The sequence below is a fragment of the Cuculus canorus genome, chromosome 2, assembly GCF_017976375.1.
Source record: "Cuculus canorus isolate bCucCan1 chromosome 2, bCucCan1.pri, whole genome shotgun sequence".
Classification (NCBI taxonomy): Eukaryota; Metazoa; Chordata; class Aves; order Cuculiformes; family Cuculidae; genus Cuculus; species Cuculus canorus.
The window spans coordinates 64,655,837-64,672,051 of record NC_071402.1 but is presented as its reverse complement, the minus strand read 5'-3'; the positions used below and the strand labels follow the sequence as shown (position 1 = coordinate 64,672,051).

Genomic DNA, 16,215 nt, shown 5'->3' with positions numbered 1-16,215 from the left:
CAAGTTTCCTGCATCTCCAAAAGCTAGATGGAATAGAGGGTAGGAGGTAGAGCTTAACAGGAGGTTAAAACACACTCAGCAGATGACAGAGAAAAGCATGCTTTTCAGCAAGAAAGGTTGGTTGACAGAAAATTTGCAACTTGCTAGCCTGGATACTTCAACTGTCCATAATAGAATAATATCTCAAGTAGGAGGGAGACTATTTCCAGCTACTTAAAACATTTCTGTGAAGTTGAAATAACAGTATTTTGCATCTAAGATTTCTAAGATTCTTTCATCGTACTTCTACCACTTTAGCAGAGTTTTTACCATTGTCTAAAACTGTGTGCATTGTTAAATCTTATTTCTGTCTACAAATAAAATAATGTGTACAAAAACTGACTAGAGGAAAATATTAAGGATTCAGGATTTTTTTTGATAGCTATCTTCTTTAAAAAATAAAGATTCATTTAAATAGTCAAGAAGTCTCCAAAGAAGCCTACAAATTCTTATTCATAAAAGAAAAGAAAGCTTACTTTGGTCTTATTTACTGGAGGGGAAAAAAAAAGAAAGAAAAACAACGACTTGCTGAGGGAAGAGGCAGTTTGAGAGACATACTTGAAAAGGCTTGAGCAGAAAAGAGCTGTGAGAAGAACTATCAATTTTTAAAGTTTTATATTTAACTCTTCTAGCCATTTGGCACAACATTCTGATGAGCTTTATATTTACTAGCACTGCTCCACAAAGTGTACTTACAAGCAAAACCTGCTTAAGAGAATTAATTTTCTACCTCATCTCTTGCTCAGCTGTGCTATAAACAGCACCAGAACTCAGAACAGGTTTGTAAATTCGTAACAGCTGACCTTTAATGAGTGTTTGTATCACTTCCTTGTGTCCCATCTCACAGGCTCGGAAAAGTGGAGTATGTTTCATGACATCCAAAGCATCTACCTGTGCATTATGTTCCAATAGCAGTTTCACTGTGCTGACGTGGCCAGAAAGAGCAGCAGCATGTAACGCTAAAAGAATAAAGTAGTCAGAAACAGAAATCACAACATCATGCATAAGCTTTCAAGTTTTGCAATTAGTACAGTCAAAATAAAAATTAATTTCAACCATTTTTTTGGGGGGAGGGAAAGTGCTTAAAATAAAGAATAAAAAATAAGACATAGATTAATCATAACAAGTAATTACTAATGACATCTTGTCGCCATACGAACAACAGAGCAAGAAGCAGAAGAACTTTTAGCCCTGAAACATGGTTTTAACTTATGCAAATAGGGATTTTAATCTTAACATCACCAAGACTGGGTTATACTGAGGATTTGTGGAAGGTTAGCAGCTTCTGATTAAAGGCACATTACATGATCTATTTCTGACTCTCTTTTGTGGCATTTCTTACATCACTCCAACAGAGATGAAACTGCCTACTGTCAAGTAAAGAAAGCTTTCATTATTTCTTCAATGTTTTCCTGAAAACACCCTTTTTTTTCTTTCTTAAAATGAGCAAAGCTCTCTCAATTAAAACTAACTCCAGATAACCACTCAGCAGTTTGGTTTGGATTTTTTTCAGAATCACTTGCAGAAAATTTTGCACAAAATTATGTAGCAAGGCCATCACATCTCACACAGTATCTGCAGCCCCCTTTTTTTTTTAGAAAAGAGAAAAAGGTGATGGACAGACCACAAATGGCATTTTGTCTCATCCCTGAAATCCATGTTCAGTTGGATGAAAACCATGCAAAGTTGATTCTACAGACTCCTACTCTTCCGTAGTTTTATTTGCGTTCTCATCTTCGAACGTATGCAGACTTCACTGAGTCCAAACTAACAAATAATGCACAGCTACCTTAGTAAAGGAAGGCCTCAGGCGTAAAGATGTGGTGTCCTATAACTGAAGTTGCTATTGGCTAATACAGCATTCTGCTGGCACTGTCAGCTGGGGTCGAGGAAAATGGTGAAGTGCTAGTACAAGCAGTTCTGTGTTCTTTTTGAAGGAAAGGCAAAACTACATACAGCAATCAGATTTCAAACCAATGGAAGACAAATATATCAATGATTTCACTTAGACTTCGATTCCAAAAGGCTTTGGATTATTTCCTACAGCGAGCGATCGAATCAGATAATCTACATTCTCACACTGCCTTACATGTAGAATATTTCACAGATAACAAAATCGAAATAATTTAGAATAAAAACACAAAACAGTGCAATTCATAAACATGCACTTCATAAAGTGAATTCATATTTTCCAATGAAACTTCACAAATATTCATCCTTGGTGAGAATTCATTCTGCTCAAGCAAGCAAAACATGGGGCTGTAAACAATATCTACATGTCTCTACTTGCTTCATGTTAAAACAGGCAGGGTGAGGATCCAACAGAAGCATTACACAGAAAGGCACACCATGAAGGCCAACGTTAGAAGGAACTGCTTCTTGAACCATTGCAAGCATATCAAAATAGTCAGACTTTTTGTATTTGCCTGCTACTGTTTACCACTGGTACCAGCTTGACACAGCTTACGAAAGTGACCCAGCACAACTCCTTACACGGGAACTACTGAAATGCATGGGTTGTTCATAGTGTCTATGAATCAAATCCAGCTGAAGTGTGTTGCCTTAAAACAGATTCTAAGAGTTAGCAATAGCAATTGGAACTGTGATATAGACAAATCACGCACTTCCTACAAGAACTGGGGTCACAGCCAGGTACACTGTGAGAAGTACTGCCTTAGTAATCGAAGTTATGCCTTTAAGATGTCTAACTGTTGCAGATAAAAAGCACAGGGGTACTCATTGCACTCATGAAAAATATCTGTAAGCAGGAATATTTGCCGTAGCAAGCTGAGTGGGTGGCCATCAGTACGAATTTGACAAGAATGAGATCCCTGCCACTTTGTACATTTGGATGGGCTTTGTTTTCATGGTCTGACCTCACAGTAAACTCTAGGTTCTGGTTTTTGTACTGCATTTCTTACGAAACCAAAAGCAGTAAACCACTCCATCAGATGACACATGGAGGGTGTATAACAATACAATAGAAAAAGAGCTGCTGTGTCAGCTTGGCCAGCTCTTCCCCCCTATCACTCATTCTGACGCAGGCATCTTGTTTCGCACTTTGTGCTCAATATTTTCTTGTAAGCCAAATTTTCTGTGATGGAGTCACGGTGACTGAAGAGATTCTTCGGCCAGCTGGTCACAATAAGCCCTTTATTCAGCCGACAGACAGAGCCCTCTCTATTGTACGCAGTGACGGCAAAGCTATAAAGCTGCCCCTGTAATGGTCCTGCAGCGCTGATCTCTGAGAACAGGGAAATTCCTTTCCCTTGGTGTCATCCTCCTACACAATACAGAGAGTCTGGATGTTCTAGCAAAGCTGAATGGCGAGCTTGCTCTTTTTAAGTAAATGCAAAAGGCTGCGTTAATGCAACATTATAACTGAGCTTAACAGAGTAGGCACACAAAAGTCAGAAAAACACAACCTTGAGCTCTCCTCAGCAACTGCATCCCGGACACGGTGGCATGTATGCTATTTTCTATTACTGCATTAGTTTCTTGTCAGAATACAAAGCTACTTTTCCGATTTAAAAACTTTTTGGGGAAAAAACCAAGTCTGAAATCAGATTGTGATTTACTGTCAGGCTTCCTTTTAAGTTTACAGCGCACTATAATAAAGCCCATGCTACCGCACATACTTGCACAAAGGCACAATGTGGACTACTTGGCAGCAAGCGACAAACAGCATAGTTCCCCACTTTAAGACTATTAGTGTGTTCTACACAATGGCAGTTTCAAATAAATGGAAAATCCATTCATTTCCTTGGATTAAAAGCCCTACAACAAAATCAAGATTAAAAGGTGATTACACATCACCCATACGAAAGGTTTAAGACCAAAAAGAAAATAAACCCAACCACCTGAATTATTCAAGCATGAAATCCACAGCTGAGTAAGTTCAGAAACACAGTATGTGATTACTGTCTGCAAAGAAGAAAACCTTTTGTAAAGAGGTTTGCACAGTAATAATAACAGTACTGCACCTTAATGTCTAAAACAAATACTGTGAGGTGTCAGGAAGGAGTAAATACAGGTAAGACTCATAGAAGGTGAAACAAGACTAAAACAGTATATAGTTTGCGAAGTCATCAAACATGAAGACTGCGATTTTCTTTGTTCCACTATTTCTTAAACTCAAAAATGACAAACTATCATAACTTGGAAAGGAAAGCAAGAATTTAGATATTTAAATGGAATTTTATGGTAACGTATTTGGCTTTCTGTGTAAAGACCCCCTATACAGACAAAGGAATTAAAAATGTCACTTTTTTAGTATGAAAGTAATATTCATATATGCTGCCTTTCAACTCCTGAACTGCACAGGTTTGACATTGCATTTATATACCATTTCTATGTAATTCAAAGGCTGATCTGAAAAGAGAAAGCTGTTAAAACTTGTATCTTTGTTTCTTACTTGGGGTAGATCTGCACTGCAGGTTTCCTAAATCTAAGCATGCAGCCTGGGTAAGTTTGTGTGTGTGTGCAGCCAAAAGATAATGCTTAAGTATACTTTAAAACAAATATTTTAAAATTTAGATAAACACCTGATATATCCATATTCTCCTCTTTTTTTATTCAGATGTAATCAGCATGCTATATAGCTCCACTATTTCTACCTGTATTTCCTGTTCAATTCATATAATCTTCAACACCTGTGTCTCTGTCAGAACTATCGTATTTTTGTTGAAAGTACTACATAGGTACAATATTATTACCAGAAGTTCTTCCGATTTTCCATTAAAGGAGACAAATGCACAGTTGCTATAGGAACTTTGGAATTTCATTACTTGGATGCTTCAATTCTGGAACACTGTGTTGCATTCCTATCTTTTGCTTCAGGCAGATAATGGGATGCTAAAATTCGGGGTTATCAAGTTTAACCTTCTGTTTGGACAACAGAAGTGCATTAGTTCTAATCTTTATTACACTACCTTTGCAAATAACTATGGTACTTATGATTTTCATTATAATAAATCAGCCACTTGTTTCAAAGTGTTTATTTTTTAAATTTTAAATTTTAATTTTTTTTAACCGGCTTTTTCAGGGAGGGCTTTTTATGCAGCTATATTTCACTTTATTCTTCAAAATACAGGGCAGATTTTCCTTTACCAGGACTGCAGAGCCAACAAAATAGCAGCACAGCAGTACATTTCTTCTTCTTGCTCTGTTTCAAATGTACTGGTTCAATCCGCACAGTAAAGATTTCTTTCTTTCCCACAACAAGGAAAAGTAGTTACTCACACATATAATTAAACACAGAGAAATATTTTCAAGATTAAGGTACACATTCAGGAAAAGATTAATAGAGCCTTTAACAATGTTTTTTATTTGGTGGAAGTCACACTAGCTGGAAAAATCGAGTGTTCTTTAGTGAAAAGCATCTTACCTGTGCCAGCGTATTTGTCTGTCATATTGATATCAATATCCAATTTTAAAGCCAGCATAGTCCTAATGACATCATTGCTGCCTTTGCCAGCTGCCCACATGAAGGACGTTCTTCCCTCAAGATCTGAGTCATCTTTTACAGAAGGATGTTTCAAAAATACTTCAACTGTTTCCTGAAAAGACAAACTTTTGAAATTAACATTAAAAGGAAACTGAAACAAGAAACTGTTGCATCTCATTTAGCTCTTATGACGCAAATCAAAGCTTTCTTTTTCCCTTTTAAGTTTACATAGAGTAATAACTCAACAGGAACATTGTATTTTCTGCTGGGCTGTTTTCCTTGTCAGTGTTAACTGAGTTTAACACTGTCATTTATTTCATACTTTTTTCTTTTAGTGTCAAGCATCATGTGTTCATCATAAGGAAGTAAAAGACACTGCAGTCACTGTGAAGGAAGCAATGGAAAGATTATTATCGGCTTATCAAATATTACTGTAATACTATGATGATAAAATAATGTTCCTTCACAATTGTCCTCATTTTTTCACTCCAATTTTAAATATGACTGCACATGTAAATATTTTAGTTTGCTAAACTCTAATAACTTGACTATTAAAAAAGAAAAGTACTTTCGGGGCAACACAGACATATTTCCTAATACTTAATGATATATGCAGGTTACTAATTACTTAAATATTATAAATAAAAAAATTCTAAGAAAAGCTTTACACCAAGCTTTCCACTGGAACTGTACATTAAAATCTCCATTTAAATAAAACAAGAAGAATTATTTCTTCAAACACAGTGTTTGTGTCAAGGTCTCAGCCAACAAGCTCACTTGTTTAACCTACTTCTAAATTGTTAATAAGCCATACGTGAAAGGAAGGGAGAGGAAAGCACTACTGCAAGAAAAGGAATGGGGAAAAGTTTTCCCTTTTCTATCTCATTCTTTACAAAGGCTGTGTATTTAATAGCTGGCAAACATCTCTTATGAGCCACGGATACGCTAGCCACCAAAAACTGGAAAAAGTCAGTTTCATTATTTTATTTTATTTTTATATTTTAGTATTAACACTGTTTTATGCTTTCCCCACGTGACCCCAAAATAGCTCTATCACTGCTCTGGGTAGAAAGAGAATTCCTTGAATATAAGGAACCAAATGCTTACAAACACAAAGGTTTTTTTTAAAGTACCTAAGTCCTATTGATTAGTTTGGATTTATTTTTTTAACTACTACTTATTATTTTATCCCTCTAAAGAAATAGGAACTTTCTTAGGTTAATCTGATCCAAGAACTTAACAGTTTTGTGAATTTAGGTCCATATCCAAACTACCAGTTTATTGTAAAAAACGTCCAGCCAGAAATAATGAGGAATGGAACCATTAAGGCTTCCACACAAGCCAGCATGTGTTTATAGCTTTGTGTACTTGCACTGACCACCACTCCACCTCAGATACAAATAGCTACTCATTAGGCCAGCAGCTCAGCACCCTACCAGTACTCCGCACTGCTTGAAATCCTGCAAAGTGAAAAGCAGTATGAAGGCTAGACCTATTCAGTACTAAGGCACACATCCCACAACCATAAATAAGTAATATTATTTTTCCATTAAGTTTTAGCAAAGCAAAGTTTCTTTCAACCATTCTATTTTACTATAGTTTGTAATGGGAAAAAGTGGAAGAAAATTCCACAGTGCTATGAGAGTTATTTTCCAAAATGAAGTTATGGCAACTTGAAAACAAAATGAAATAAAATTAGAATAGGATGGGTAAGAAATTAGAAAATAGAAGTATCAATCAGTTAAATTCTACATGTACTTTGTCATGAAAAATCACATGTATACTACCTCTGCTAAAAAAATTGTAGAAAACAAAATAAAAATCAACAAAGCAGTAAAGAGAGCAGTAAATCTGGATAATTTCATTTTATTTTGAATATTCAAAAATAAAACAGGGTTATCCACTTTGCGTTTACTAGATCAATCTATGCAAGTATGTGAAAGGAAAGTGCATGGTCTTGGACATCTCCAGAAAAATTCAGAAAAAAAAAAAAGTTTGGTCCTGCATTCTGCATACTATAATCAATAGTAATACAGTATCCGCCTTCACATATGAAGTTAAAAAATTTTAAAAGGATGTTTATTTGGACCTTATGCAGTATACATAAAGCCCCCTAAATTTCAGGCAACCTATCTGGGTGGTTATATTAGTTAACCTCTCTTCTAGAGCTCTTCCTTCTATAATAACTAGGGACGAGTTAGTCTTGGAGAACAAATTCTTCATGTAAATTAAGCACCAGCTCACTCTCTCCAGTCTTTAAAAAACAAAAGTCATATTAGAATAAGTAATCTGCAGAAAAATAGAGCAAAGAACAAGATATCAACTTAAAGAAAATTGAAAGCAATGCAAATATTCATAATAAACACAAAAGAACAAATTTTCTGTGTTTTGTTAGGGACTAAGAATCATGGAATCATAGAATGGTTTCGGTTGGAAGTGACCTTAAAGACCATCCAGTTCCAACTCCCCTGCCATGGGCACGGGACACTTCCCACCCTAACAGGCTGCTCAAGGCCCCGTCTAGCCTGGTCTTGAGCACTTCCCGGGATAGGGCATGCAAAACTTCCCTGGGCAACCTGTGCCAGCGCCTCACTATCCTCATCATGAATAATTTCTTCCTAATGTCTAGTCTAAATCTTCCTCCTCCAATTTAAAGCCATTCTCTCTTGTCCTATCACTACATGCCTATCACTACGTACTTGTAAAAAGTCCCTCTCCAGCCCCTTTCAGGTATTGGAAGCTGCTGTAAGGTCTCCTTGGAGCCTTCTCTTCTTCAGGCTGAACAACCCCAACTCTCTCAGCCTGTCCTCATAGCAGAGGTGCTTCACCCTCTGATCATCTTTGTGGCCCTCCTCTGGACCCGTTCCAACAGTTCCATATCTTGTGGGATCTCATGAGAGCGGAGTAGAGCAGCAGAATCCCTCAACCTGCTGGCCACACTTCTTTTGATGCAGCCAAGGATACAGTTGCCCTTCTGGGCTGCAAGCGTGTGTTGCCAGCTCATGTTATCTTCTCATCAATGAGTACTCCCAAGTCCCTCTCTGCAGGGCTGCTCTCAATCACATCACCATCAAGAAACACTGCATTTTAACTCAAAAACATACCATGCCTATCCAGACTTCAGCAGAGTGAACGGAACAACAATGTGGCTCTCAAACCATAAAAAAATACAGATGCTAATGCCAAAACAAACATGGATGTGTCTCCACTCAGTTGTTTCACTATGTATATGGAATTCTGTGGTGGAGATTACTCAAGGATTTGTTTGTAATTGAGAAAAAAAGCAAAGAGTGGTGCTCATAAACAACCAGAGTGGTTAAAAAGAGAGAAAGTCCAGACATAATTTAGACACGCATAAACAGGGGCTTTTGGATACATCACCAGCTAATAGGCTTGCAGATTTGAATATGATTCTCCTGTTTCGTTCTTCATATAAGATGGGAAACAGTATATTCCTTGTAAGTACACGAGATTTCAGAAGAATGTCTAATTCCATCACCTACTCTATTTCCTCACAAAAACCTAAACAATATCGTAGGTTTGGTTGGCTGGTGTGATCAAAAGACAGCAACACAATGAAAATGTTTCAGACAACTGCATCAAGTCCAGAGAAAGAAAGCCAGTATGAAAAATTTTGGAATGTATCAATGCAGAAAAGAAAAAAAAAAAAAGTTAAAAGTATGTGGAGATAATCACCAGATTGTAAATAAAAACATTCTCTCTTTCCTACGAGTCTGACTCAACTAGAAAGACTTTTACAACATAAATATTTCAGGTGTGTGAGTCAGACCCAAATTGTACATACCACATAATGGACAATAATCAGCATCAATAAATAATTCTCTAAAAAGGCATAAATTATACACAGAGATATGCTCCAATGAAAGTATGAACTTAAAATATCTGTATTGTCTTACTAAGACCACCTCCAAAAAAACCCACCAAAACCCCAAAACTCACTTTCATGAGTAAACAGAGGGTGACAGCTGTGGATTTAATACATATTGGTCAGTTCCCTCTTTCAGTAGGGCTTCGGTTCAGTAGGACTTCAATGTTTCTCAAGGGCATTACAATTTTACTTTTTTATATAAAATAACATGTGGGTAGGTAAGAAAGACTCAAATTAGTATCCCTGTCAAGAAAATTCTGCAATGCATGCTATATAACAACATCAATTAGACACTAAATAAACTTTTTGTAAAGGGAGGTTAGGAATAATACAACTGAAGAAAACTCTCAACATACTATGCATGGCATAACTCAACTATGAGAGACAGAGCAGCGCGAAAAAAAGCCTTAAGTTCCAGTGCTTATGAACTGCTTCTACAATAATATCAATGACCAGCAATCATTAAACTGCTGGGTTTTATACTTAGCTCTACTATACTTGATCTTACTCTGAAAAAAAATAACCTATTCTACCAAAATATAAGAATAAGGCTAAGAAGCCAACCTTCTTTTAGGTCTGATTTTAAAAAAATTTTAAAAATATTAAACCTATTAAAAACTTTTAAAATCTTCTATATATATTGTGATCATGGAAAATTATGGAAAAAAGTACTCACTCTTTAGCCATACTTCATGAGACAATGGTTCATTCATAATAGCAAATATTAATAAGTTAATCACTTTCTTGAAGTCAAAGACTGGTTTGACTGGTATTGAAGCAGCTGTGCAAATATTCACACAGGTGATTTTCCTCTAGATACCTTATAGCTGCTTAGACTTTGCTATAAGGAGACTTAAAAAGTGAAAGCACAGTAAAATAGTAGGTGCCATTCTGGTTTTACTGAAGCACCTAAGTGGCTATTGTTGGTTCTGATGCAAACATACAGATTAAAGGGCTTTTCTTAGTACAGCAATTTAATTGTTTAAAGCCTATTTTTACCAGTTTGAAATTAACCACTTTTATATCACATAACATAGGAAAACTCTGAATTAAGCTTATGCAGACAACACTGTGTTTATATTTTTTTTTAAACAATTCAAACACTCTGTTTCATTACAGATAATTCAGCAAGATACATTTATTTCACATTTAGGGTATGTGCTACTCACCGCAAAGTTGCTCTGTGCCGCATAATGTAGGGGTGTTGCACCTTGACTATCAGATGGGATAGTTCCAAATTTATTTCTTTCTAATAAGAGACGGACAATCTGTGCATGACCTGATAAAAATAATATAATAAAAACAGATATTTATCAAGTTCTAAAAGTTCTTTATTAAACAAAGAAATAAAGAAAACCCAAACTCAGAAGAAAACAGATTTCAATAAAAATAGCGTGTTTGTGCCTGTAGCCATAATAAAGTATATATAAGAAAGAAACATAAGACTTGCTATTTGAACTATTAAGCCTGGCATGCCCCTTCTTCCCAACCATGTAGATGTGGCACTTTGGGACATGGTTTAGTAGGCATGGTAGTGTTGGGCTGATGGTTGGACTTGATGATCTTAGAGGTCTTTTCCAACCTTAAGTTGAAAAAAAAATTGTATTGAGTGAAACAGTAAATAAATCGGAGCAATGATTGATCTTATTCAAACATTAATGTAAGCATTAAAAGTCAATTCTTGAGGTCAAGAACTGTCAGTTCTGTTGTACATTTATTTAAAAAGAGATGCAACTTCATTGAGACTTTTATCAACACAAAATAAAAGGTAGCAGGAACAACAATGCCCTAAGATGAAGTCACATGCAAACTACCTCTTTTAATAAAATATTTGTGGCTGTATCCAAACACTACTTAAAACCTCCTACTGCTAAACTGTTTAGTAACATTTTAGACTCTTTGAGATCTATATACAGTGTCCAGAATCTAACTTAAAAAAAAAAACACCCTAAAAATTACTCATCATTTACCAATCAGAAGTTCCCCATCAGTCTATGCCACATCATCAAGTTCACAAAGGACTCTGGAAGTCTTGGCTAATCTTCCCTCTCCATCCCACATTGATTAGACAATCCATTTCTCCAAAAGACAAAACTTCTCTCTTAAATACAATCAATTTCAAAACACAATAAATTTTGCTTCTTGGATAGAAGCAAGTTTGCTTCTTGGATAGAAGCAAGTGATAATGACTATTTCTTTGGGAGATCAATCATATGACACTAAAATATTTCACAATTTCTCTGTAAAAATTCAATATCCCTACTTGAACACAAATGCAAATCTGACAGCATTCTCCTTTTTGTTTGTTTTTTAAATAAACATAATCAAACTACATGTATATTATCACTGGAGTTGCAGTAACTCGGTTCAGTGAGCAATCCAATTCATTTATTGGCATTCTTTGTCTGGAGTGTCCCAAAGGGTCATGGGGATGAAGCCTGTTAAAAGCGGAGAAAGTGTTTGAAGATTCTTTCTTTTTATCCAGTACATGGTCTTTAATTTTTCCTCCTCCACACGGGAGAATGGATGGGAGATCAATTTTCTAAATAATGTTTTCATTTTATTTTTTTGTGCTTTTATGAACTGCATTTCCCTGTATTTAGACTATATTTAATCAGGTTTTCACTTGTTTTGCAAAGATCCAGTTTTGTAACCTGTAAAACCAAACTGTGCAGAATTCACATATGCAAGGTTATAATTTACAGAGCATCTGAGTCTCAGGGTAGCAATATGAACAGAAAAAAACTTTATCTGAGTAAGAGTTCCTGTCGGATCTGATTAGAATGTCATAATGTGATGAAGAGCTTGTACTAGGAATAGGAGAAGTGTCAGCTCTGCTATTTTCTTGTCCACCTATACTGGCATTATCAGATTATCTGTAGTATCTTTGTGGGAATCTTTTTAATTTAGTTGCTGATTTTGTGAGGGGCAGTTTAGTAAAAATATAATCCACAAAACCACTTAACCAGGAGACACAAGCTGCAATACGACACAACTAGATGAAAGTGAGCAGGTGAGTGATGATGCCACTGTCACCTCCTCTATGTTGTGAGGTACTCACTTCCCTCAGGCATCTCGCAAACCCTATGTGACATATGTGTATGCTCTTACACGCAGACCAAGTGAAGGTGCTAGCATCAATCCATGTATTAAAAATTAGTAAAGTTTTCTTATTTTTCATTTAAAAAATAAATATGAACAGAAGTTTTTATATTTTCTTCATGCATCCCAATGGACTGTCTTGCATACCTGCTGGGGTGTGCGTAGCACACTTTGGACATCAGCGCTCTAGAGTACCAGGGATTTTTTTACCTATGAGCAAAGCTACACGTGCAAGAACATCTCAATATACTTCAATTGTTCTTAAATAATGAGCATATGTAGCCTGCTGAAGTAATGAATTTTACAATGTTTTGGAGAATTGGAAGCTAAAAAAACCAGTCTACGCACAAACTTCTAATCTTGGTTTAGCAGAACCTACTATTGTTCTAAAAGATTAGTCAGCATAATGCCAGGTTGGAATTAAAACACAGAGACAAAGATTAAATAGTCCCACCAATTAATTATTAAATGACTTCAGCATTGTCCAGTTTACCAAGTAAGGCTGCCCAGTGAAGGGGAGTTCGAAATAAGTTGTCATAAGATGTCACATTGCAGCCTTCGTAGGAGGTCAGGACATCAACAACCGCTACATTCCCATCAGCAACAGCAAAATGAAGGGGAGTTCGTCCTTCATAGTCTTGCCAGTTAAGCAGAGATTCTGTAGGTGCAGCTTCCTTTAAAAAAAAATAAATACAAAATTAAAAAATATCTAAGTTGAAGAGAAAAATTATATACTCTTCACAGATTATTTTGGTGAGTCTTAAGAGACAAGGAGATAATAAGGAGATAAACCATCCTTGTTCAGAAGAATGTAGCTCTACAACCAAATACTTTTGTTACAGTATAGGCTATTTTCAAAGATTCTTTTTTTAATATACCTAATTATTGTACAAGACCTAATTTTCAGTACATACCCTGTAGTTTTACCAGTCTGTTGTGCAAGTGGCTCCTCACGCAGTGCTTTAGAAGACTAACTCAAGCTGTTGTGAAAACAACTAGATTTTCTAACTTGGTTTTCTGAGTTGAATATGACACATACATCTTCATATTTTTCTCCTAGGATACTCCCTTTTTTGCACAAGTAACAGCTTTCATTATAATAGTCCTCTAGCATTTTAAAACCACAAGACTATCAGAGTATTTCTATAGGAGGTGTCAGGATCTCTAGATGACAGAATTAAGTTAGAGAGCACTTCTAATGAATGCATCTACTTGTAATGAGCTTAATTCAGAATAAAAAGATCTTTTAAAGCATCATGATTAGTCATTTGATCACATAACATAGGCATTAATAACTTAACTTTTCACCACTTAACTTTTCATCACTTTTTATTAAAAAAACTTCTAAATTACTTTAATATAAGGCCCCTAGCTGTATAGTTCTATGTTATGATAAATTCCTGTCATCATCTTTTTTCTAGACAGATTTCTCTTCATGACTTTCTTAGGCAAAAGATCAGAACAGGAACAAATCAACACAGCACTGCAGAGATCTCCAAATGGCAAATATCATAAAGGCCCATGAAATACAAACTTCAAACTTCACTTTCCTGAAAAAAAGGTATTTTAGGAGAAAATGTTAAACAATAAACAACAGAAATTCAGGATGCAGGACACTCAACATCTACAGCAGAAGCAGGATGTCAAAACAAGAGCTTAAATAAACTACAGGGAGTAAATCTGCTGTTCTGTCTGCAGCAATTCAGAACAAGTTACTGAAGTCATGGGAACTCTGTGGAAAAGAAAACAGGAATGTCGTCCTGAGATTTTTAAGATCCAATAGTAGAGTGGACATTGAAAGAGGGGAGATTTAGATTAGATATTAGGAAGAAATTTTTTCTTGTGAGTCTGGTGAAGCACCGGCACAGGTTGCCCAGAGAAGTCGTGGATGCCCCATCCCTGGAGATGTTCAAGTTCAGGTTGGATGGGGATTTGAGCAGCCTGGTTGAGTGGAAGCAGTCCCTGACTATGGCAGTGGGGTTTGAACTAGTGAGCTTTAAGGTCAATTCCAGCCCAAACCATTCTATGATTCTATGATATTTAAGCATATTTCCTAAGTGCAATCTGCTAAATTAATACTGCAGTAGTAACCACAACTCTGCAAGGCCATGATTCTTTGTTTCTCACTGCCTTGCTTTCTAACAGCATCAACTTAAACATTCTAATATTTGATTAAAGTAAATCCTCTAAAGTTAAACATTTATATGCTTTTCACAGTGTGTAAATGTTGATTAAGTTGCCCATCTCACACATAAATTGCATCAGTCTTAGATAACAGCGGTGTTAGCCATGTTTTGCTAAAGAAACATACTTGAAACATACTGTAGTTCATTACTGTATCTAATAGCTACTACAATAACAGATAATCTATTAAAAAAATATGCAGATCTCTTAACTAAAAATACAAAGTTAACATTGTTATACAAGCCAAACTAATCAAAGCATGAGTTAAAACTTCTTTTAATAAACATTCAAAAGCATTTATCTGTGCCAGTACAGTGAAAAGTGAAGTTCTATGTTCTTCTCTAGCTTTAATAATTCTCAAGAGAAAGCTGATGGATAATATGCTTCCTTTCTGTCTATTCAAAGAGCTCACCAGGGGGAGTATAGAGCCTACCACAAAAATTCAGAAGTGATCTTATGTGAGTTGCTTTTAAGAATGACTAAAAATGAACAATGACATGAACAGAAGTTATTACTAAAATTCTAACTCCAGCAGAGGAAAACTTGATTGAACAAAATGGACAAATAAGAAAATAAATTCTTCCTCACTTTCCCTATAGTTTATTGATCTAATCTGAAAAGCTAATTTTCAAGCCTTCTAATAGCACAAGAACATATTAAATAGATGACTCCCAACACTCCTGGCTCAAAGTCACTGATGTTCCCCAGAACTAATCCTCATTATCAAAAGTGTTACTTTTGCAAAAGGGTAAAGAATCTTACAATGATAAAGCCACTATATATATTCTACTCTAAAAGTGCTGTTTTGAGATTTTTGGCCACAAACTAAAATTTTCTAGGCCACTTTCTGCTTACATTATAACAGTATAATTTCTTCAGATTTTAAGTGGGTTTGGTGTAAAACCAGCTACAATTAAACTGTCATGCTATATTAGTATTTTAAGCACAATACACAGAAGAAACTCAAGCTATGCATTTTTCTGCAGTAATTTGAACAAAGTAATTGAAGGCAATAATGGAAAATGTTGTATAAACAACTGTCACATCTCTTACCATAAAGAATAAATAAAGAGAAGAAATACAAAATAGACACAGAGTATTAAGCAGTTTGTAATAGAACCTTATTCTGTTCTTTTCTCCTTAAATCTTCCCAATGCTTTTCACGTAACCAAGCACCGCTGAATCTGGACAGGTGGAAAAGGAAGTTGACTGTGAGAAGATCTCCAGATTTGAGTTTTTCTCTGCTTTATATGTTTACTTTCTAAATATGTCAGGACTTCAATTTTTCCCGTATCTCATAGATTTCAATATTAGATAAAACCAATTTCTGCATAACTAGCACCTCTGCAAACCCAATGTACTTCCTCAGCATTCAGTTGAGTTCTTTTCATTACTATTTATTTTGACAATCCCAGCAAGCTAAGTACTATACAAACATCAAAGAGAACAATGATCCTCAGTGTTACGAATTTAGAGTTATAGAATCATAGAATCATTAAGGTTGGAAAAGACCTTTAAGTCCATCCAGTCCAACCCCCAGCCCAACACCACCATG

The 16,215-nt window shown here is 35.7% G+C and overlaps 1 protein-coding gene across 5 annotated transcripts in view; it reads right to left on the bottom strand.

The window, feature by feature from the left end:
- The window catches only part of INVS (inversin), a 99,370-nt gene that overhangs the window by 30,310 nt on the left and 52,845 nt on the right, over positions 1-16,215 (bottom strand). For all 5 annotated transcript variants that reach the window (XM_054060515.1, XM_054060517.1, XM_054060516.1 and 2 more), the window contains exons 6-9: positions 12,970-13,150; positions 10,544-10,653; positions 5,426-5,597; positions 843-998 (exon numbers count right to left, since the gene is read on the bottom strand). In XM_054060515.1, coding sequence (XP_053916490.1) covers positions 843-998; positions 5,426-5,597; positions 10,544-10,653; positions 12,970-13,150 — 619 coding nt within the window. The remainder of the gene's footprint in view (positions 1-842; positions 999-5,425; positions 5,598-10,543; positions 10,654-12,969; positions 13,151-16,215) is intronic.